At 37.1% G+C, this 25,924-nt stretch overlaps 1 protein-coding gene across 1 annotated transcript; it reads left to right on the plus strand.

Moving 5' to 3' along the window:
• Positions 1 to 172: 172 nt before the first annotated feature.
• Positions 173 to 21,550, plus strand: LOC135100693 (chromatin complexes subunit BAP18-like). The gene is made up of 4 exons (XM_064003862.1): positions 173 to 409; positions 2,125 to 2,219; positions 7,359 to 7,460; positions 20,850 to 21,550. Exons 1-4 carry the CDS (start codon positions 392 to 394, stop codon positions 21,100 to 21,102), a joined length of 468 nt encoding a protein of 155 aa, XP_063859932.1. The 5' UTR covers positions 173 to 391; the 3' UTR covers positions 21,103 to 21,550.
• Positions 21,551 to 25,924: the final 4,374 nt, after the last annotated feature.

Here is a 25,924-nt window from a genome sequence, read left to right on the forward strand (position 1 = left end):
TTTGTCATTTACCTAATTTGTCAGGTTGTCATTTACCAATGAGCCAGTAGGAAAGGATAATTAAAAAAAACAAACAGACAAACAAGTAAATAAAGAAGAATAAAAAAAATAAAGAAGTGCTTGAGAAAAGAATTATAGGTAATGTAGTGCATTTCTTGGTATTTTAAGCTATTTTCGTCCTGACCAAAGGGGATATTTGAACCAGCTTAATCTTTCTGTACACTCTCCAACAATTAACCATCAAGTCAGTCAGTAATAGCAGCGAGGGCCGTTGTGAAGGCAAACGCTGGGCTGGGGAGAAGACGCTGCTCAGTGGCAGTGCTCATCACAACACAAACACACATATACAGGACAGGCTGAGGCGGGAACGGCGCCACTCTGCTGCGTAGACATGAATTCCGCTAGTAAAGTGAGTCAGCTACGGTGATATATTTGTGTGTGTGTGTGTGTGTTGATCTATATTTTGCAGGCCTGAGTCAAGTTTGTTTTTAAATACCAAATTACCATATTTTTATTATATTAATTTTGTGCATGTGTGTGTGCACCATTCACCCTGGCAATGTATTCCTTGGATTTAATATTCTATTTTAGAAACTTAATTTTTGTACGTCCTTCTCACCCCTTCCCCTGTGACTTGCTTTACAGCGTTTGGTAAATCTTATCAACAGCATCTCCTTATGTATTCTTTTGTTGCTTCTCCCCAGCCCCAACAAACTAGGGGACCTGGTGCGAAGGTGGGGTTTTGGGGTAGGGAATGCAAAAATTTGGCCTTCGAGAAAAGTCAGCAGGAAGCATTTTTTTTTGTGGGGGGGGGGGGCTTGGGGAGCTAATATGACTAAAATATGGGTTCCCAAACCAAACCTAACGTGAAGGCTACACTCCCTCTAACCCCCTAACCTAATGGGGGCTATGCCATCGCTTTACCCCTATCCTAACCTAATGGGGATAGTGCCCCCTTGATCCCCCTGACCTGACCTAACCTAACCCAACAATAAAATATACAACAGTTAGCCAAATACAAAATTATGAAGAACTTGAGGTTGCAGGTGTCTCCTCTGGGCAGTTTGAACTGTAGGCATTATACAGGGAAGTGGTGAAGAAAGATGTGAAAATGCTTGTGTGGTCAGCAGTGGCTATAATATACTATAACCTTGCAAGAATGGCAAACAACCTTAACAAATGAGATCCTTGAGGAAAACAGAAATGATTGCAACGTGTCCAGATGCAGGTTGCCTGTCTATCCTGGAAGCTCTCTGCATTAGACTTAAAGTCTGGACATGCAGTCATCCAACCTGCAAGCCCTGCCTAGCATGAAAAGGACCACACCACTCAGAAACAACCAATCAGCTACAGAGATGTACTAGTCAGGTGGGAGAGGCCATGTCTTAAATTTGGCGTGCATGGCCTCCCTCAATCATTTTCACCTTAACCACTGAGACATACAAAAGCCTTTCCTTACACCACTGAAGAAGAGTCAGAGCAACCCAAAATTGCAATGTGGCTAAAAATGGCCTTCTATGGAAAAGTTACCACAAATCTTAATTTAGAGAGTAAAACCAACATAAAACTTAAAGACAACATTCTAAAGAAAATACAAAATGCTGAGTTAGCCACCACTTTTGACAAAACATGCATAAGAATCTCCTATATATACCCACTTTGTGTGTGTGTGTATATATATATATATATATATATATATATATATATATATATATATATATATATATATATATATATATATATATATATATATATATATATATATATATATATATATATAATATATATATATATATATATATATATAATATATATATTATATATATATATATATATATATATATATATATATATATATATATATATATATATATATATATATATATATATATATATATATATATATATATATGCATGCATACATACACTATATTAATCTTTTTATTTTTTTCATCCTTTTCTTCCTTACCATGTTTGTGCTCTTACCTTTAACTCTTCCTCTTTATTCTTTTAGTTACATTACTTTCTTGATGAATTCATGATTATATTGTTAATACTTTGGATAATGTAATCCACATGATTGTTGTTTTATAAAGATTTTTTATTTTGTGATTTATTTTTAAGGTTGGTGAGATCTTCCTGGCTGCAGGTACAGCCTTCAACAAACTAGCAGAACTCACCATGCAACTTCATCCCACAGCTGAACAGTCACCTGCAGGGTAAGAGGTAGTTAATGATGGTATTTTGTGTATGTGCACACATACTGACTGCTTCCTATAGTCTGTTCAGAGCAAGAAGTCCATTCAAGGTGGGACAAGTATGGTGGTGTACCTCTAGCCATGCTGCCAAATCAACCTTTGTACATGGGCCTCTCTCTTTTGTTTCCCATCCGTGTGTTATTTGAAAGTGATATTTTATGTATTATGTATGTAGTAAAGGAAGCTACATAGTACAATGAGTGTCGATGTTTAGGATTATAACTATGATTTATATAAATTCTATGACGTGCCAAATATTTTTCCCATGTTGCCATGTTTTCCTGGTAGTGGTGGTGGGGTATCATTAAAAGGGATTAGCACTCCCACATAGGTATGTGTGTGTGTGTGTGTGTGTGTGTGTGTGTGTGTGTGTGTGTGTGTGTGTGTGTGTGTGTGTGTGTGATATATATATATATATATATATATATATATATATATATATATATATATATATATATATATATATATATATATATATATATATATATATATATATATAACAGACTGTTAATCTGATAATTGGCGGGCGAACTGGCAGCATCGCACTCATGGGAATTCCAGAATCTGCCATATCTTGAACGGACTTCTTGCTCTGAACAGACTATAGTTCACTGGTAATATCCATACTCTGTGCTTAGATCACAAAAGATTTTCACTGGAGTGCAAGCAGTTATTCTCCCCCTTTCAGGAAGGTCATGGAGTTTGTGATGTATAAAAAGTCTCTTTCTTACTTAAAGATTAGATTGCAGTAGCACTGAGCTTTCTTTAGAAGTGTGTAACTATTGATCACAGATCCAACATGTGATCCATAGGACTATTGGTGAGCTACACACATACAAGATAAAAAGTTTGTAAAATGTAATTCATTTTATGAAATAGAGATTTATGCAGAACAGTTGCATAAGCTTTGTGCTCTATTTGATTAGAAGGATTCTTCTGAAAAGGATAAATATAAAAAATCATTACAAATAGGCCATGTGTATTTTGACACCACTATTCAGATGGTAATTCAGATACTCTCTCTCTCTCTCTCTCTCTCTCTCTCTCTCTCTCTCTCTCTCTCTCTCTCTCTCTCTCTCTCTCTCTCTCTCTCTCTCTCTCTCTCTCTCTCTCTCTCTCTCTCTCTCTCTCTCTCTCTCTCTCTCTCTCTCTCTCTCTCTCTGGTATTGAATCATTATAACTAATAAAAACACAAGGCAATGTGTGGAAGGTGTGGAATCAGAGAACTTGGATACTCTTGATTGGGATTATACATTTAGAAAAAGTTTTGGCCTCTGTCTATACATTGCATCACTGATATTACTGTTGTCACTCCAGGTGTCCTCTGATGAACTCTTTTATTAGAAAATAAAGTCTTCCCTTTGTGAAGGCATGTGTATTTTGATATTATGATATGTTACATTTCAAAATTACTTGTGTAATGAACCTATTCTGAAATATGAATATAATTCAGAATACCCTTGAAAGATTTTTAGCAGCGTAGCCATGACTTACCTTTTTTTTTAACTATGTATGTATTATGTGTAGTGCTGTGCAGTTGTAGTTTGAAAGAACTTCATATAAAAGTGTTTGGCCAGTTATTTGGATGAACATTTCCTATTTTCTAGTAAAATATAAAACCTAGTTCAGTGATCTGTTATGAAAAAAATGTTAATTATAATTGCAAAATCAAATAATTTTTAAAATAAGAATTCAGTGGCACTCAACATAAGATGTACAACATTATTTCAACTTTTTTCTTAACACTGAATGAAATTTGTTTTGGGATCATGATAGATTCAGGAGTTGCTGTCTGGTGAAAAATTAGAGGTAAATCTGCTGGCTTCAAGGAAGGTATTTCACAGTATTTCAGCCTTTGTGCTCATAATTTGAATAAAAGCAAATTTAGTTCAAAACCCAAAATAAACCCTTTTGGCTGCTGGTCTAGTATGCCAGAGTTTGGCCAGTGTGAACCAACCTTAAGAGATAGCAAGTAATATTGAAAAATATTATTATTTAAACAAGAAGGAAGCTGTCAAACTGAACAATACATATAAATAGATGAATGAATGGATATGAATCTACACAAGCTTATGATGACTAGCATACAGCAAAGGTTAATAAAGACTTATGGATAAAGAAATTATGAAAGAGCACAAAACCCAGTACTTATTTATAATATGTGATCATAATGCATACAGCAGGAAAAAGGATGTATGAATAACAGATGTGGAAAACTGAAATAGCTGGACTAACTGGCAATGGTTACTTAATTGTAGAATATGCAGAGTAATAATTGAAGGGTTAGAAATTCATTTTTGCAGTGTAAGGTTAATAAGAAATGAACATGAAAAAATCACAAATGAAGAGGGAAAATAGACAGACAAACAGAATAGAAAATGTAATTGTACTGAATAGTTGATATCCAGTGCTCACAGGATAGTTAGATGGAAAGTTACATGAGATCTAAAGAGGGACAGAAGATTTACTAAGAATGAAGAGACCAGACATCCTTACTGTGAAAGAGAAGGCAGAGGAACTTAGGACTTGTGGATGGGATAAAAGAAAACAGGGTATGTACTTGAATGACAACCACTGGAAGTAAGGAGGAAGGTGACTAAGAAAGAAAGTGGAAAATATGAGATTTTTATTAAACAGTATTGCTGAATTATCATCAAATCAAGAGAAAAGCTATAAATCAGAGAGAACTAATGATGTCAAAAGAAAAAAATCAAAGTATACAAGCATGAAAACAGCAAGAACACTTACACACTTTTCTTAGGTAGAAACCTGTCGAGTGTTTAAAAATATTAACAAGGCAAGGTTACAAATAACCTGTATGTAGCATAAAAGACTCAGAAGGAAAATAATAGAGCCTGAGCTGTTCAGTGAGTAGCTCCCACAAAAAAAAATAAATAAATATATATATATATATATATATATATATATATATATATATATATATATATATATAATTTTGAAGTATGAGTAGAGGAACTTGTCTCAATTCCAGCCCTGCTCTGCCTTTTAAACTTCAGTATTGTTGTGTAGGAGCAAGACAAATTAGTGTAAAGGTGGTGAGGAAACCTGGGCTGAATCAGTAACACTTTATTCTCTAACATTTTGACAGGAAAATCTTCACAGAGTGAAGCACTCTCTGAAGAAGACTTTCCTGTTGAAACGTTAGAGAATGAAGAGTGTTCCTGATTCAACCCAGGTTTCCTTACCACCTTCACATTAACTTGTGTTAACTTTTAATTGTCAGAATTTTTATTTATTTATTTATTTTTTTTATTTTTATTTTCATACAAGAGTTGTTTACCATTTTCTAGAATTGGTCCCCCATCACTTTGAAAGCATGAGACAAACAAATGAAGAGGCATTGTAATGTCAGTGATATAAAGAGAGATGAGGTGATCAAGGTAGCAGGTGAATTGTATGTACTATAGTAGTAACGACAACCAAAAGAAACATTTCCAAAACAGAAGCACTACCAGTGAGGGTAATATTAGTTGATGTCAGTATCATTGATAAGTATCAGTTTTAATCAGTCTCCTGAGCCTCTGAAAAAGAAAGTACTTCAAGACTGTACATTGCTTGTGAATTATTTTGCAGTATCATTATTGTGACTGATGAGATAAAGCCAGTTATCAAAGACTATTGCCCAGAGCCACCTCCTCTACAAGATAGCTTAACATTTCCCCACCTTCACATCAGTACACCTTTAATACAGTTAGATTGAACAGAACTGGTAGGAAAAGGACTGCAAAATTTTGTTTTGGTTTTGTTTATACATTTTATTCCTAAGCCCTGATATCCCAGGTACACAGTGTTACACTTGCTACATCAGTTATTATGTAAAAGCTCGGTAGGTAAAAATCTGGACCATTATTACCTTGGTAAATTCTGGTGTTATGTGATCCGTTTGCTGCAAATTAGATCTATCCTCATTTACGAGCAGAATAGAGATGTCTAAATTATTTCTGTTTATAATGGAAAATATTCATTATCTGTTGGTTGATAGCTACCATACCACATTTTTTCAGTACATTTACTTACATATATGGTATTTCTGTAGGCACATCGAAAGAGTCAAAAGACATACCAAAATACAGTACTTTAGTAGTGCCTTTGTGGGAAGTGGCTGCTCCTTTGGTTGACCTAAAATGGCATATGCGCATATGCTATTGCCATCAAGTGAGAGTCCCCTCTGTAGTCTGGCTTTGCTCTTCAGGATATTGTTTTGTGTTCTGCCTGCCTTCTGGTATTAGAATGGAGGAAATAGTGTAAACATATTCAAAATTGTGCTTTGGTTTTTAGGGAAATGTGAGGCCTTTCCTTGCCAAATTCTTAGGGAGGTCACAAGTTGAAAATGTAGCAGAAAAAATGCTTGGCTGACATTCCTCAGTACAGTGGAATTCCTGTTATCCACAATCCTTGGGAAATTGTAAGTTTCTGATTATTTATTTATTTATTTATTTTATTTTTTATTTTTTTTATTTTATTTTTTTTATTTATTTATTTTTTATTTATTCATTTTTTTTTTCAATGTACTGTCTTGCATCTGTTGTTCTTCATGCTGTGCACAGTTTTCTTTATTTGTTGATTCATTGTTTTGTTAAGTGCACAATCTCTCTCTCTCTCTCTCTCTCTCTCTCTCTCTCTCTCTCTCTCTCTCTCTCTCTCTCTCTCTCTCTCTCTCTCTCTCTCTCTCTCTCTCTCTCTCTCTCTCTCTCTCTCTCTCTCTCTCTCTCTCTCTCTCTCTCTCTCTCTCTCTCTCTCTCTCTCTGCAGAACCAAATGGTCACAGCAAAACAGACACTGTCGGGCAATATACAGACATCACTACTTGTGCCTGAAAATGGCAAGCATGGTGCCAAGTTGAATTTCATGCATACTTTTTATGTTTCTTGAGCTTTTAGATACTGCAAAATTGGGATTTCACTATATTTTAAAAATTGTCATATATGTAATTTATGTAATTATTACAAAACACAGAAGACCTTGCACTTCATTATATCTTTTTAAAATTATCAGATTTATTATATTGTATATTTTTAAGCCATAATGAAAGGCTTTTTTGTGTGTATTTGATGCTTAATAGCATAATTATTTTCCCCAGCACAAAATGGACTGATGAAGAAATAGAAATGCTGCGCTCTTCTGTGAAGAGGTTTGGTGATGATCTAAATATTATCAGTCAGAGGATAAAATCTCGCACTGTGTAAGTGAAATCAAGTAATACTATCCATAACAATAGTCATAGTTAAATATATATATATATATATATATATATATATATATATATATATATATATATATATATATATATATATATATATATATACATATATATTTTGGCAAGATAAAGTGCTCTCCTGTGCTGTTTTGTACAATCAGGATATGAAGTGATGTCACACCTTGCACACTTAGTCTGGTTGTGATCTGGCAACTATGCCACACTTTTTTTTTTTTTTTTTTTTTTTTTTTTCCTCAAATAGCTTTATCATTAATCCACCTTCATACTTTTTTTCACACATCACTACTGTACTTAGGTACTTGTCAGTAAGAAACTTGTAGTGATATAAAGGGAAGATAACAGTTGTAAACACAAGATATTGATACACACACACACACACACACACACACACACACACACACACACACACACACACACACACACACACACACACACACACACACACACACACACACACACAAAGAACCATCACTGTCTCCCTAGTGACAGAGCACAGCTCAAAGGTAAAAATCCTTAGAGTGAGAGACAAGCAGAATGTAGCCATCATCAAGTGTTTGAGATGTTGCACAGGAATATTTTTCAACTTTTTTTTGGGGGGAAGGGGGTCATCTCACCAACATAAGTAAATGACATCCGTTAGTATAGTGCTTCTTCTGCAAGTATGAGTGATAACATGAATCTAGGATGTATGCATTCACTGCCACGGTCATCCATCACACACACACACACACACACACACACACACACACACACACACACACACACACACACACACACACACACACACACACACACACACACACACACACGAGCCTCTTAATGTGTAGCCCCTGTTCACCTAGCAGCAAGTAGGTACGGGATGTAACCCGAGGGGTTGTAACCTCGATGTCCTGGTGTGTGGTGTGTCAGTGGTTTCAGTCCTACCCGAAGATCAGTCACTATGAGCTCTGAGCTCTTTCCGTTGGGGGAACGGCTGGCTGGGTGACCAGCAGACAACAATAGGTGAATCACACACACACACACACACACACTATTCAATGATAATGGCAAATAAAACTTAATATCATAACTTATCATAAAGAATGTTTATGTATATCATTTTGATGTAGTATAGTCAAATTTACTGGTAATTCCAAAATGTAATTGCATTTGACTCACTTCCACTTGAAAGAAAACACTGCTTGTCACATTTCATCAGTTTCTAATGAAACAGGGTAATTAGATGTTTCTTTCTCCCGTGTAATTTGTGCCAAGTTAATTTGTAGGAGTAGTCTTCTAGAATAGTGACAATCATTGCACGATAAGGTAAGATTTCAGCTGAATTCTAAGGGTTGCTATGATCTAGTTCTCAAGCAGAAATCATCATAGAGGTGCGACATCACTTCCCATCATAATTGTGTAATGGTCACTGACAGAATTACATAATTATAGTGATTCCAAACTATTATGATAATGTTTTTATGATAAAAAATATTATTTTATTTTATTTATTTATTTTATATTTTTTATTTCATTTATTCTATTTTATTTATTTATTTATTTTATTTTTATTTATTTTTTATTTATTTTATTATTTATTTATTTACTTATTTATGTATTTATTTATTTACTTATTTATCTTATTTATTGATTTATTTTTTTATGTAGTAAGGGCACTAGTCAAGGGCAACAAAAATGTCTTGAAACCTCCATCTTGAAAGGTTCCAAGTCAAAGGAAGGAGGAAATACAGAAGCAGAAAGGGAGTTCTAGAGTTTACCAGAGGAAGGGGTGAATGACTTGAGAATACAGGTTAACTCTTGCGTTAGAGAGGTGGACAGAATAGGGGTGAGAGAAAGAAATCTTGTGCAGCGAGGCCTAGGGAGACATGCATTTAGCAAGATGAGAAGAGCAGCTGACATGAAAATAGCAGTAAAAGATAGCAAGATGCAACATTGCGGCATTGAGAGAGAGGCTGAAGACAGTTAGAGGAGAGGAGTTGATAAGACGAAAAGCCTTTGATTCCACCCTGTTTAAAATAGTATGAGTGGAACCCTCCCACCCTTCCATGTGAACCATACTTCATACATGGACGGATAAGGCCCCTGTACGGAGTTAGCAGTAGGAGGGGTGAGAAAAACTGGCAGAGACAATTCAGAATGCCTAACTTCATAGAAGTTACTTTAGCTAGAGATGAGATGTGAAGCTTCCAGTTTAGATTATAAGTAAAGGACAGACCAAGGATGTTCAGTGTAGAAGAGGGGGACAGTTGAATGTCATTGAGGAAGAGAGGATAGTTATCTGATAAGTTGTGTCGAGTTGATATATGAGTTTTTGAGGTGTTGAACAAGACTAAAATTGCTCTGCTCCAATCAGAAATTTTAGAGAGATCAAAAGTCAGGCATTCTGTGGGTTCCCATCATGAAGTGTTTATTTACTAAAGGTTTAGACATCTACAGAAAGACGTGGAAAAGTGCAGGGTGGTATCATCAATGTAGGAATGGATAGGACAAAAAGTTGACTTTAGAAAATCATTGGTGAATAATAGGAAGAGGGTGGGTAACAAGACAGACTGCTGAAGAACACCAGTGTTGATAGATTTAGGAGAAGAACCATGACAGTCTACCACAGCAGCAATAGAAGGGTCAGAAAGGAAACCTGAAATGAAGTTACAGAGAGAAGGATAGAAGCTGTAGGAAAGTGGTTTGGAAATCAAAGCTTTGTGCCAGACTCTATCAAAAGGTTTTGATATATCCAAGGCAACAGCAAAAGTTTCACCAAAACCCCTATAAGAAGATGATCAAGACTCAGTAAGGAAAGCCAGATCACCAGTAGAGCAGCCAAGATGGTATCCATACCAGCAATCAGATAGAAGATTGTGAAGTGATAGATGTTTAAGAATCTTCCTGTCGAGGATAGATTCAAAAACTTTAGATAGGCAGGAAATTAAAGCAATAGGACAGTAGTTTGAGGAATTAGAATGGTCACCGTTTTTAGGAACAGGCTGAATGCAGGCAAACTTCCAGCAAGAAGGAAAGGCAGATGTTGACAGAGTTGAAAGAGTTTGACTTGGCAAGGTGCAAGCACGAAGGCACAATTTCAGAGAACAGTAGGAGGGAGCCCATCAGGTCCTTCTGAGGGTTAAGGCCAACAAGAGCATGGAAAACATCACTGTGAAGGATCTTAAAAGGTAGCATGAAGTAGTCAGGGGGTGAAGCCCTGAATCATCCAAGGTAGGGTTTTTAGCAAAGGTTTGAGCAAAGAGTTCAGCTTAAGAAATAGATGATATGGAGTGGTGCCATCAGGTTGAAATAAAGGGAAAGATGAAGAAGCAAAGTTTTTGGAGGTGTTTTTGCTGATTTTCCTTGGAATGACTACTGCTTCCGTGTCAGAGACCCGTCTTTGTGTGCTGAGCGCATAACAGAGGTGATAGTGTCTGGCATGGAGGCGTACATTCCTCACTCTTTTTCTCGTCCTAAACCTTCTAAACCTTGGTTTAACACAGCTTGTTCTCGTGCTATACATGATAGAGAGGTGGCCCACAAAAGGTACTTAAGCCTTCCATCACCAGAATCTCATGCACTTTATATTTCTGCCTGGAACCATGTCAAGTCTGTTCTCCAACTAGCCAAAAACTCCTTCATTAACAGAAAATGTCAAAACCTTTCAAGATCTAACTCCCCTTGTGATTTCTGGCATCTAGCCAAAAATATCTCCAATAACTTTGCTTCTTCTTCTTTCCCTCCTCTACTTCAACCAGATGGCACCACTGCTATCACATCTATTTCTAAAGCTGAACTCTTTGCTCAAACCTTTGCTAAAAACTCTACCTTGGATGATTCTTCCCTCTCCTCCACCCTCTGACTCCTTCATGCCACGTATTAAAATTCTTCGCAATGATGTTTTCCATGCCCTCGCTGGCCTAAACCCTCGGAAGGCTTATGGACCTGATGGGGTCCCTCCTATTGTTCTCCGAAACTGTGCCTCCGTGCTTGCACCTTTCCTAATCAAACTCTTTCAGCTCTGTCTGTCAACATCTACCTTTCCTTCTTGCTGGAAGTTTGCCTACATTCAACCTGTTCCTAAAAAGGGTGACTGCTCTAATCCCTCAATCTACCGTCCTATTGCTTTAATTTCCTGCTTATCTAAAGTTTTTGAATCTATCCTCAACAGGAAGATTCTTAAACATCTATCACTTCACAACCTTCTATCTGATCGCCAGTATGGGTTCTGTCAAGGCCACTCTACTGGTGATCTTCTGGCTTTCCTTACTGAGTCTTGGTCATCCTCTTTTAGAGACTGGTGAAACTTTTGCTGTTGCCTTGGAAATATCAAAAGCCTTTGATAGAGTCTGGCACAAAGCTTTGATTTCCAAACTACCCACCTATGGTTTCTATCCTTCTCTCTGTAACTTCATCTCAAGTTTCCTTTCTGACCGTTCTATTGCTGCTGTGGTAGACGGTCACTGTTCTTCTCCTAAATCTATTAACAGTGGTGTTCCTCAGGGTTCTGTCCTGTTACCAACTCTCTTCTTATTATTCATCAATGATCTAAACCAAACTTCTTGTCCCATCCGCTGCTACACTGATGATACCACCCTGCATTTTTCCACGTCTTTTCATAGACGTCCAACCCTTGAGTAGGTAAACATTTCACGCAGGGAAGCCACAGAACGCTTGACTTCTGATCTTTCTAAAATTTCTGATTGGGGCAGAGCAAACTTGGTATTGTTCAATGCCTCAAAAACTCAATTCCTCCATCTATCAACTCAACACAACCTTCCAGACAACTATCCCCTCTTCTTCAATAACATTCAGCTGTCCCCCCCTTCTACACTGAACATCCTCGGTCTGTCCTTTACTTATAATCTGAACTGGAAACTTCACATCTCATCTCTAGCTAAAACAGCTTCTATGAAGTTAGGTGTTCTGAGATGTCTCCGCCAGTTTTTCTCACCCCCCCAGCTGCTAACTCTGTACAAGGGCCTTATCCGTCCATGTATGGAGTATGCTTCACATGTCTGGGGGGTTCTACTCATACTGCTCTTCTAGACAGGGTGGAATCAAAAGCTTTTCGTCTCATCAACTCCTCTCCTCTAACTGACTGTCTTCAGCCCCTCTCTCACCGCCGCAATGTTGCATATCTAGCTGTCTTCTACCGCTATTTTCATGCCAACTGCTCTTCTGATCTTGCTAACTGCATGCCTCCCCTCCTTCCGCGGCCTCGCTGCACAAGACTTTCTTCTTTCTCTCACCCCTATTCTGTCTACCTCTCTAACGCAAGAGTTAACCAGTATTCTCAATCATTCATCCCTTTCTCTGGTAAACTCTGGAACTCCCTGCCTGCTTCTGTATTTCCACCTTCCTATGACTTGAATTCCTTCAAGAGGGAGGTTTCAAGACACTTATCCACCAATTTTTGACCACTGCTTTGACCCTTTTATGGGACTGGCATTTCAGTGGGCATTTTTTTTTTATTAGATTTTTGTTGCCCTTGGCCAGTATCCTTCCTACATAAAAAAAAAAAAGAAAAAAAAAGGTGCCAGAATCATGATGGGAGTTAGATCTTGAAAGACTTTGACACTTTTTATTAATGAAGGAGTTTTTGGCTAGTTGGAGAACAGACTTGGCATGATTCCGGACAGAAATATAAAGTGCATGAGATTCTCATGATGGAAGGCTTAAGTACCCTTTGTGGGCCACCTCCCTATCATGTATAGCATGAGAATAGGCTGTGTTAAACCAAGGTTTGGAAAGTTCAAGTCAAGAGAAAGAGTGAGGAATGTATGCCACACACACTGTTCTCTGACACGGAAGCAGTAGTCATTCCAAGGAAAATCAGAATAATACCTCCTTAGGTCCCCCAATTAGCAGAGGCAAAATGCCAGAGGCACCTCCGCTTTAGGGTACCTTGAAGAGGGTTTGAAGTCATAGGACAAAATACAAATATGAGGTTGTGATTGGAGGAGCCTAATGGAGAAGATAGGGTGACAGTGTAAGCTGTCCTGCCGAAATGATAATTACTCCCAGTGAGGTCTAAAGCACTGTTCAGCGGGTGCTGTGAACTTATCATTAAACCCAGTTGTGACCTCACTGAACATTTCCCTTTGTGTCTCATAACACAAGGGGGCAGTCACATCTTGCCCTCTAAAGACAACTCTCTTCCTCCACACAAAACTACATGCACCTAATAACACACACACCCTTCACTCAAAAATTTTAAAATCATCATGGCCACTCCCACACCAGCCTCGGAGTCCCCATCTGGGGAGGGGACCATAAATGTCCCCAGGTCGGACTGCCTTTCTGTTGACAACCCTAAGTGTCTTGACACCCCCCTCAACTTTTTCTTCATTAACTTCTGCAACATTCTTGGTCCAAGATCTAATTTTCAATCTGTAGAACATCACCTCTCTTCTTCTAAACGTCATCTTTTCCTCACTGAAACTCAGGTGTCTGAGGCAACTGACAGTAGCCCCTTTTCTGTTCCCTCCTACTTTCTCTATCCTCATTTTTGATCCAAAGTTGGATGCTGCGTTTATGTGCACAATGACTTAACCTGCTCTTGTGCCCACGCTCTTGAATCTTCCGAGTTTTCCACCATCTGGCTACAACTACAGAGTCACTCTCAAACTAAATTTATCTGTGCTGTATACCTCTCACCAAACTCCTCTGACTATAAGAAATTCTTTGACTACTTAACTTCCAAAGTGGAGCACATTCTGACCCTCTTCCCTTTTGCAGAGATCTCCATTCTTGGAGACTTCAATGTTCACCACCAGCTTTGGCTTTCCTCTCCCTTCACTGACCATCCTGGTGAACTAGCCTACAACTTTCCTATCCTCCATGACCTAGAGCAATTGGTGCAACACCCTACTCGTATTCCTGACCATCTTGGAGATACCCCCAACATTCTTGACCTTTTCCTGACCTCTAATCCTTCTGTTTATGCTGTCACCCTTTCTCCGTTGGACTCCTCTGATCACAATCTCATATCTGTATCTTGTCCTATCGCTCCAATCCCTCCTCAGGATCCCCCTAAGTGAAGGTGCCTCTGGCATTTTGCCTCTGCTAGTTGGGGGGACCTGAGGAGGTATTTTGCTGATTTTCCTTGGAATGACTACTGCTTCCATGTCAGAGACCCGTCTTTGTGTGCTGAGCACATAACAGAGGTGATAGTGTCTGGCATGGAGGCGTACATTCCTCACTCTTTTTCTCGTCCTAAACCTTCTAAACCTTCGTTTAACACAGCTTGTTCTCATGCTATACATGATAGAGAGATGGCCCACAAAGGGTACTTAAGCCTTCCATCACCAGAATCTCATGCACTTTATATTTCTGCCCGGAACCATGCCAAGTCTGTTCTCCAACTAGCCAAAAACTCCTTCATTAACAGAAAGTGTCAAAATCTTTCAAGTTCTAACTCCCCTCGTGACTTCTGGCATCTAGCCAAAAATATCTCCAATAACTTTGCTTCTTCTTCTTTCCCTTCTCTATTTCAATCAGATGACACCACTGCTATCACATCTATTTCTAAATCTGAACTCTTCGCTCAAACCTTTGCTAAAAATTCTACCTTGGACGATTCTGGGCTTGTTCCTCCCTCTCCTCCACCCTCTGACTACTTCATGCCACCTATTAAAATTCTTCGCAATGATGTTTTCCATGCTCTCGCTGGCCTAAACCCTCGGAAAGCTTATGGAGCTGATGGGGTCCCTCCTATTGTTATCCGAAACTGTGCCTCCGTGCTTGCACCTTGCCTAGTCAAACTCTTTCAGCTCTGTCGGTCAACATCTACCTTTCCTTCTTGCTGGAAGTTTGCCTACATTCAACCTGTTCATAAAAAGGGTGACCATTCTAATCCCTCAAACTACCATCCTATCACTTTAATTTCCTGCCTATCTAAAGTTTTTGAATCTATCCTCAACAGGAAGATTCTTAAACATCTATCACTTCACAATCTTCTATCTGATTGCCAGTATGGGTTCCGTCAAGGCCACTCTACTGGTGATCTTCTGGCTTTCCTTACTGAGTCTTGGTCATCTTTTAGAGATTTTGGTGAAACTTTTGCTGTTGCCTTGGACATATCAAAAGCTTTTGATAGAGTCTGGCACAAAGCTTTGATTTCCAAACTACCCACCTATGGTTTCTATCCTTCTCTCTGTAACTTCATCTCAAGTTTCCTTTCTGACCGTTCTATTGCTGCAGTGGTAGACGGTCACTGTTCTTCTCCTAAATCTATTAACAGTGGTGTTCCTCAGGGTTCTGTCCTGTTACCAACTCTCTTCTTATTATTCATCAATGATCTAAACCAAACTTCTTGTCCCATCCGCTGCTACACTGATGATACCACCCTGCATTTTTCCACGTCTTTTCATAGACGTCCAACCCTTGAGTAGGTAAACATTTCACGCAGGGAAGCCACAGAACGCTTGACTTCTGATCTTTCTAAAATTTCTGATTGGGGCAGAGCAAACTTGGTATTGTTCAATGCCTCAAAAACTCAATTCCTCCATCTATCAACTCAACACAACCTTCCAGACAACTATCCCCTCTTCTTCAATAACACTCAACTGTCCCCCTCTTCTACACTGAACATCCTCGGTCTGTCCTTTATTTATAATCTGAACTGGAAACTTCACATCTCATCTTTAGCTAAAACAGCTTCTATGAAGTCAGGCGTTCTGAGACGTCTCCGCCAGTTTTTCTGACCCCCCCCCCCCCCAGCTGCTAACTCTGTACAAGGGCCTTATCCGTCCATGTATGGAGTATGCTTCACATGTCTGGGGGGGTTCCACTCATACTGCTCTTCTAGACAGGGTGGAATCAAAAGCTTTTCGTCTCATCAGCTCCTCTCCTCTAACTGACTGTCTTCAGCCTCTCTCTCACCGCCGCAATGTTGTATCTCTAGCTGTCTTCTACCGCTATTTTCGTGCTAACTGCTCTTTTGATCTTGCTAACTGCATGCCTCCCCTCCTCCCGCAGCCTCGCTTCACAAGACTTTCTTCTTTCTCTCACCCCTATTCTGTCCACCTCTCTAACGCAAGAGTTAACCAGTATTCTCAATCATTCATCCCTTTCTCTGGTAAACTCTGGAACTCCCTGCCTGCTTCTGCATTTCCACCTTCCTATGACTTGAATTCCTTCAAGAGGGAGGTTTCAAGACACTTATTCATCAATTTTTGACTACTGCTTTGACCCTTTTATCGGACTGGTATTTCAGTGGGCATTTTTTTTTTTTTTTTTTATTGGATTTTTGTTGCCCTTGGCCAGTGTCCTTCCTACATAAAAAAAAAAAAAAGGCAGAAGGATTAGAGGCTAGGAAAAGATCAAGAATGTTGGGCGTATCTCCAAGACGATCAGGAATACAAGTAGGGTGTTGCACCAGTTGCTCTAGGTCGTGGAGGATAGCATAGTTAAAGGCTAGTTCACCAGGATGGTCAGTGAAGGGAGAGGAAAGCCAAAGCTGGTGGTGAACATTGAAGTCTCCAAGAATGGAGATCTCTGCAAAAGGGAAGAGAGTCAGAATGTGCTCCACTTTGGAGGTTAAGTTGGCAAAGAATTTCTTATAGTCAAGAGGAGTTAGGTGAGAGGTATACAGCACAGATAAATTTAGTCTAAGAATGACTCTGTGGTTGTAGCCAGATGGCAGAAAACTCAGAAGATTCAAGAACATGGGCATGAGAGCAGGTTAAATTTGTGAGAAAGGCAGCAATTTTTCTGTGTAAAGGGGACTGATTAAGGCTTTAAAAAGTTTTGAGTTACTCGCTAACAATTTGTTAGAAGGGGGTTCTAAGTTGGTTAGCCAATTCAGCTTTGGAGGTGTCTCACCACTCCATAATACACTGAAGTGGTTTGAGGCAGATAGTAATATGAAGATCCAAGAAGCATCCTGCTATCTTTACCCTCTGCCTTCTAGCTTCTCTATAAAAGCAGCCAGACTCTAATCTTATTCTAATGGCTAGGCAGCTGAAGGGAAGCTGTGTGGATGCCACCACCTTAGCTGTGAATAGACAATTCCTTACTGCCTCACTTGGTGAATTCTCATAATAGGTTATGCACATTTCACATTTTCTAATTTATATCTTTCAATATATGAACACCATTTAAACCTGACATGTAAAGATCTATGATTGAGTGATATCACCATGAGTTGTCTGCCTCACACTCATCATTACAAACACCACAACATGAATATGAATGATATATGAGAACCATAAAAATGAAGAAAAAATAGGATGATGCCTCATCACTGCTTTCACAAGAGGAGGGGGCAAATTGCTGCATCTGCCTCCTCTCTGCCCACCTCTCCTCCCTCACTGCATGCCCCATCCATTAGCAAAGAAAATACAAACATTGCAAGAAAAGGAGAGGAAGAGAAGCAAATGAACTGTATATGGTCCTGTTTGTGCACCCTTACACATGTAATTGAAGGGCAATGCAAGGAATGCATCATGGAGGGAAGGGAAGACACCTACTGCTGATAAAAAAGAAATACCCTCACCCTATAAAGTGACATTCTGAGGACCCCCAGCAGTGGGATATTTACTAAATACCAATGCAAGAAAATAGATTGTTTGGCGTGTTGCCGTAACTGCTTTTTTGCAGCATTAGAGAAACTGATAAAAGGCCTGGGACAAGTATAGTAAATATTGGAATAATGTGATGATTCTCACAGTGTTTTATGTACTTGTGTTCAAGAGTTACATACGTAAGTAACATTCAAATTGTTCAATTAATAAAGGAGATAAAGACATTTCAATCTTTAAATGGCCATAACTCAAAACATGATGTTTTACCTTGAAATATTTCCATAAAATCAATGGTTGATCAGATTTCCTTGGAAAATTATGTATCTATTGTTCATGACAAGGGAAATCATTGACCATTTTTATTTTTTAGAAACTGTGAAACAAAAAAAAGGATAGGAAAGAGAAAAAGGCAAAAAATGTCAGTTACCCTTTTGTAGGAGATGATGCAGCAGTATTTTATGATATGGCAAATCAAAAAAAATGGGATGGTGAAATGTTTGGATAACAAATTACCTACACTCCAAATAACTTTACTTTAGCCTCTAGAACACTTTAAGTCAAATAACTGCAAATTACGTCATAGCATCATAATGTAATGACCTAGATCATTCTTTTCCAGGGACAAACCAGGTGGTAATAATGCAAAATAGTCTGCAAAGTTTCAAGTCTTAGTTCCCTATACTTTTTTATACAATTTTTTATTCAGATTTTTGGCTCACTTTTACCATCTTAGTGTGATGTCTTGAGAGTTCTTTGTAGTGTTAAGGACGATGGAATCACATCTGGTAGCTTCATTGTTTATTGATGAGGTAGATGATACAGAGTGTGCTCACTTCAGAGTATAGCCTTGAACTGTCCTCACGATGGAGGTCAGTCAGGGAAAAGGAATGTACAGGTGTTTCCTCAAGGGACAGAGACACTTGGTTAGGGTGTGGTGAGGTGCAAACTGTCACCTGAGAGAAATGACATTCCTGTGGGACAAGTAGTAGTAGTAGTAGTAGAAGTAATTATATTTTATTAGTACACACTGGGGTGAGCGCTCCCTTTAAGCAAAACACATTCCCCCAAGTAGCATGTGTGGCTGCAATGCAAGATCAGCATTCACCTACTCTTTGTATGTATGGTCTTTGTTATTTATTCATTGAGTTTCTCTGATCTCTATCCCTTCCCTTATCCTTGCTATCAGTCCCATTCTCTTTCTCTTGAACCAAGGTGGTGCAGGTTAACAAAGCTTGTATGTAGGTGTGGGTCATGTCAGTTTACACAGTAATTAGGTATGACTGCATATGTTATGCTAAGTATGGTCTAGCTTGACTCTGTTTAGTTAGCATAGTCATGAATTTGAAAAATTTTGCTGATTTTTTTTTTTTTTTTTTTTTTTTTTTTTTTTTTTCTCTCTCTCATTGAAGCTGACATATGGTAAGAGGAATGGTTCTGACATGTTTCACATTTCATGCACATTCAAGCTGCTTTAGCTGCAGTGTGCATCCACCAGTATGAGCAGGAATCATCTCCAGGCTGGTCTGAGGCAGCAGTTGAAATCACTCAGTGTAATTCAGTTTTTGACCATTAGATATGCCTAGTCATTCAAGCCAACTATACTTGTCATGTAATGCACCAGTGTTGCAGTTTGCCCAAATCACCACATAGTATATAAAAGTCACATTTCATTTTGCTTGCCAATATATATGGACATTTATTTTGGATTTCACATAGACAAGACTCCTTTCCTTCCCAGTAACAACTTTGCTTGGCCTTCTGGCCTTACCTTAGGAATGACTAGGAAGCTCCAGCAAGGAATAGTTTTTCTGTTGCCCACTGATGCAGTCACTCTACCGTATCTTACTTGGTTGATTCTTATCACCTCTCAACCATACCATGAATGCATCACATAGTTTAACCACATAGCCACAATGCAACATTTTAGTTGCCTTTATTGTTTTTTTTTATTGATTGCACATAAAAGTATTTCAATTTGATTTAGGGCTGGATGAAAAGACTTGTGCTCCACTAATCCTAAAAGTCAGTACACACAAGCAGTATATCCTCTATTCCAGCACTTCACATTTCCATGATCCAGGAAAATTTTCACATTTCCATAATCCAGGAAACTATTAGATATGTAGTTTGCCAGACCACCATACAAGGGTTATTCACACAGTCCCTGGACTTAGCTCATTGAGCATTAGGTGGTGCTGTGTGTGTTTGTTTATTAAAGTGCATCCCTTATCTTGTTTCCTTATAGGATGAAGTAGAGGCAAATTAAATTTACAGAATTTGAGGGTAAAAAACAAGTAGGAATGCTCATTACTGAAAATTTGCCAATTATGTGAGGTTAGTTTGGCGTGATTAGCTTTTTAAGAAAAGCTGGACTTGTCCTGACATATTAAACAAGGGAAACTACACAGTAGTTTTCCTGCAAGAGTGATGCACTTTACCTACAATTTATCATTCACTCAAGTGTTTGTTCTGGTTTATTATTAAAAAAAAGGTTAGTCACAAGTAACTGCATACATCTTGCTATCAGATACATCAGAGAAACATTGTGATAGTGGCACACAATGGGGATAAACTTGTTGCAGGAATGGAAGTTGCCACAACAGAGGGGAACCATCCTTAATGCTACTTTCCTTGAGATCAGTGTATGATTTATAAAACAAATTCATATTTTCCAAAGTTTTGATAGTTTGTAATACCCTCAAACAGTAAAGGGCATTTGCATTTTCATTAATGATATACCTGTATATAAGATTTGGTGGATTTGTAAATATCATTTTTAAAATGTAATAAAATAATATATATATATATATATATATAAAATTTTATGTATTTTTATGTCTTTCAGTACACAGATACGATCAGCATTGAAGAAGAAGGCTTTTGAGGATGCAGGCATCTCTCCGCAGACTGCTGTTGCATTACAGGCTCAACAAAATACAGCAGCTCAAGCTGGAGCCAGCAGTGGTGGAGGAAGTATGTTAGGAGGACGTGATGTAACTCTCAACATGCTTAATGCCTCAGAGTCTGAAGTAGATGTAGAAGGAATGGGTGGTGTTGGTATGGATTTTGAAGGAGCAAATGAAGTTGTCACTTCTTAAAATTACATAATTAGTAATGTAAGTGTGAAGTACATGATTATAAATATGTTACTTTTAGGGAGATACATCACATTTTTTTATAAACTATTGTAAGAATGAAGAAGTATATATTGTGAGCATTTTGGAAAGTTTGTTTAATATTCATTAATTAAATCTTTAAAGAATTTCTAAATCCAAAGAAGTTTTTATTCCTATGAATATTTTATTGGTTTATTTAACCCGTAAATCCTTGCTTATACCTTGTGATTTGTTGTTTGTCCAGAGGGATTTTAGTAAGTATACCTAAGAACCAAATTCTGTCAATTTTTTCACACTGTGACAAGTTGTTTAATTCCTTGTGATTTATGAATGCAGAATATACACTTAACAAATATAGAGCTCAAAATTATTTTTGTTTTAAAAAAAAAAACTATGTAGGAGATGCTTAAAAGAAGAAAATACTCAAGCTGTATGACTGACATTAATTCCCCCTTACAGTGCATTACATCACACTGTTAACATTTCCCAAATAACCCCTCACAACCATATGACTACCTCAGTCTTCTCAAATGGTTTGGTTTCTCATTATTCTAAAAGTAGAGTAATATCTACCCTCCACCCAGTTAATAGTTCTTCATTTCTAACTCATGAGTTTAAATAAAGATACGATTCAGTATGGATTCCAGGTTTGTTTTTCCACTAATAAAATTGCATCAGAAATATTGAAAAAATATTTCTTATTTATTTCACTTGAAATGTCAAAACCTGATTTAAAGATATGATTTAATTTGTATTTTGTTACCAGATCATCAAAGATCATAACAGCATTTGAGTTGTTTTAACTAGGTGGTAATACCCTGCAGTGGAGTTGAATTCTAGTAGTAGGATATTAGTGTTACCTTGTCTGGTAGGTTTAGGGATGAGGCATCCTCTGTGTGGTGAGGTGGCACTGATGTCCCTGCATGGTTCTTGCATGTGGAACAGCATTCAAGCTGGTGAATTGAAACTAAGTACAATTTAATCTTGGAAGAAGCAGTCAAATACATTATTCTGTATCATGGCATAAATTATTTAATGTAGGTACTTGATGCTTTCCAAAAGTTCAGCCAAACTAACTTGTTATCCAAAGCTTCTACATATATATATATATATATATATATATATATATATATATATATATATATATATATATATATATATATATATATATATATATATATATATATTGAATAATGCAAGCATGTGTAATGTATCAATCAATTTCTCACAGTGTTGGAAACTCTCCTGTATATACTGTGTGTGTGTGTGTGTGTGTGTGTGGTCACAGATACTTAGCAGTTCTTTCAGCTACATGCCTATCTATCTTAAAAGTTGAGAATGATACAGAGCACTTGGAAAGAGAAGAAATATATTTTTATCACATGGTGTGTAATTAAAAAATATTGATCTACATTTCCATCTGTGGTGCAGTGGCCAGCACACCAGGCTACATATATGAAGGCCCCAGACTGAATCCAGGATTGGACAGTTGGCACACTGCTTAAGGGCATTTCACACAGGTTGCTCTGCTATGTTAGCCACATTATGCTAGTGACTGAAAGCTGCGTGGCTTTCAGTCACCTGCATTATTTTGTGTGAGGTTGTTCATACTGCCAGCAAAGCTATGTGAGCAATGCCTGCAATGTGGGTCACACAGCTTCTCCAATCACCTAACCTGTGGTTTTTTCCAAGTATAGCTTTGCTTACACATGTACAACAGTCAATTCAGAACTCATGCCCAGTTGCCCCACGCTACTTTCCTTTAATGTAATAATGTAGATGGTATCCTGTTTCTTGTTATTTTACTCTGTGAGTCAGAGGCCTTCATTGAACTGAGCAGGAGACAATCTGAAATACTGTAGTCTAATTTCTTCATCCATTTCCAGCACTTGAATGAGGTGATACTCACTAAACTAGCCTTCTCATATTCATTTCATGTAGCACCCACTTCTTTTTTCTTTTCTTGTTTATGGCTACAGTCAACTTTAGTAACTCCTCCTCCTGATCATCATCATTATGACCACAGAGAACCATCTCCCATTGCTGTAACCAAGAGGATGAATGTAAAAATAGCTTTTAATTTGGAAATTGTTAGTAGACATAGCCTGCAGTGTGAACACTCACATAGCAAGCATCACTTATATGTGTCCACTGGATAGCATGACTGACATAGCATTGCAACCAGTGAAACTGCCTTCACCCAACTGTTCATCCTTCCAGCTGGTTAGTCAGTAAATGGTACTTTAGAAACCCTTGGGAAGATAAACTATGGAAGTCTGGATGTTGCAGTGGCCCTTTGTTCCAGAGTAAGGGATATCCACCAAGCCCACACTCAGCTATAAGGTGCCCCCAACTTTACCTTGATTCCCATCTGAAAAATTTGGCAGTCTCCTCATCAGTGCACAGCCTTCCAGGTTCCTTTCTTTCCATCTGTAAGCTTAGAGTTGCACTGAGAGCTTTACCTTTTGATATTTATGATTAAATGGAAATGCTCAACTGACATCATTGTTAGCTTATGTGTATATATTTATTGTAAAATACTAGTTCTTAGTATGGTACATCTACAATATTGAACAGGATGAGTAAGCTGCAATATTGCAAGTTCACTTTTAGATTCTGACCATTGAAACTTACATACAACATGCAATGAAGATGTGCCCCATGAATTATGAGACCTTTTCTGTAATCCATTCTTTTCATAACCCATCACTACATTCTGTAATTGATCTTCAGAACTTGCAGCAATTTCAACATAACTCCAATTTTATTGTTTTTTCTCAGTCAAGCCATCTCATTCCTGTAACTGCTTGAAAGTTTACAATTTTCAGCATATATGTCTGGCTTCCATGAAATCCTCTGCCCAGATTCTGACATAAGTATTGAATATACCATCCCTTCAGTATTTTCTAATTCAGAACTATATCATCATCTACACCTCTAATCCTGCTACACATCTATATATTTTTAGGAATGACTGACAGTCTAGTAGTTCTTGTGACACTGAGAAATTGTATGTCAAAAAATAAGTGAGTATTGCAGCCTTGTTCATGCTCACAATTATGAAGATGGTGATGGTTGAGTTGAAAACTATATATGTTTTTTTTTTTTTTTTTTTTTTTTTTTTTTTTTTTTTTTTTTTTTTGTAGTTCTCTTCTGCCTGATAGTGTTTGCTAGAATCAATTGTTCATACCTACATGTTTTGCAAAAGTACATTTTAAGTCTGGTTCAAGATAGTAACTAACAAATATGTACCATGTTGAACACTATAGGAATTATCTAATGATGAAATTTGTTTTTCTATCTTGCACATTATCAACATGCAGTGCAATAACCAAGATTAAAATTGCTTAGGACATCATGGTCTCCATAGATATTGTTTATAACAAGAGCAAAATACGTTACCTGAAAAATGTTGTTCATTATATCAAGATTTGTCTTACATAAATTTCATCTTCAAATATCATACACTTATCAAGAATTTATCAATTGCATTGAAACAATTACTTAATTAGTATAAAATCAGACACAAATAACTTGTCATTCACTATTTTCTTTCTTTTCTTTTTTACTTGTCTTTATTTAATATTTTCTCTTAGTTAAGCAGAAGCAAAGTATTTATGAATATTACATGCATAGACAGGTTACATAATGTAATATTTATTGAAAATCATATTGTAAATTATTGTGAAAAATTATAATATTGTATGTTTCTTAGGTATCAAAAGATTTATAAATTTGGCCAAAGCACAGAGTAATGAAAATTATAACCATTTTCAGTTCTTTTGTTATCAGTTTCTTATTTTCATTCTACCAATCCACATATTTCTATTCATCTATATACTGTATATCTTTACCTATCTCCTTCTATCTGTTTATCTATCTATATGTTATAAATACATAAAATTCAGCTATTTATCCATCTATCTATCATATTTATCATCAATATTTTAAAATAATCAAGAAAAGATTTTTTTTAATAAAATTTATTTCATAATTAGTTTCTTATGAGTACAGAATTACCTGCAAAGACAAATGCCTCCTTGAAAATAATCAGTGTGGCAGTACTGCCAGCCAGGGCACCATGGTGGTATGAAGCAGGCATGTCTCTCATCCAGGATGATTCTTAGAATATATATATATATATATATATATATATATATATATATATATATATATATATATATATATATATATATATATATATATATCGCATAATTTGTACATCTTAAGAGTAGTGAACCATCATTTAGCCAGTTTTCATGATTTTGTATCACAATTAAACAAGTCAATATATTGTAACAGACTAATTATTTTACAGCTTAAGGAGTAAAGGTGTCACTTATTTGCACAGTTTTGCCTTTGGCTTTTATTTATCATTAATTATTAGTATATTATGCATAATACAAGATACTTGAGTATTGGAACTATTCCTTACATTCTGTATATCAATGACCCTGCCCATCACACTTCACAAAGCACTATTTAATCACTTTCAATGTGAATATGCTAAACAGTGCCATACTTCAGCCATGAAACTATGATGAGTCTAAAAGATATTTATTGTAGGTATTTCTAAATTTGGTAACATTAACATATTTCCATGAGGAAGGATTCATATTTTATATGATAAAATGAAAAAGATATGTCTATCACATCTTAAAGCCTTTTCATTTACATTGCTACCTCAGTGATAAGATGTTAACATTCACACGTTATCAGAGGATCTGAGTGTCTTTCCTAATTTTTATACCAAAAAGTCACTCTGAATATCTGTAGGACAAGTAATCACTGCATCCTATAATAT

The sequence above is a fragment of the Scylla paramamosain genome, chromosome 5 (genome assembly GCF_035594125.1).
Source record: "Scylla paramamosain isolate STU-SP2022 chromosome 5, ASM3559412v1, whole genome shotgun sequence".
NCBI lineage: Eukaryota > Metazoa > Arthropoda > Malacostraca > Decapoda > Portunidae > Scylla > Scylla paramamosain.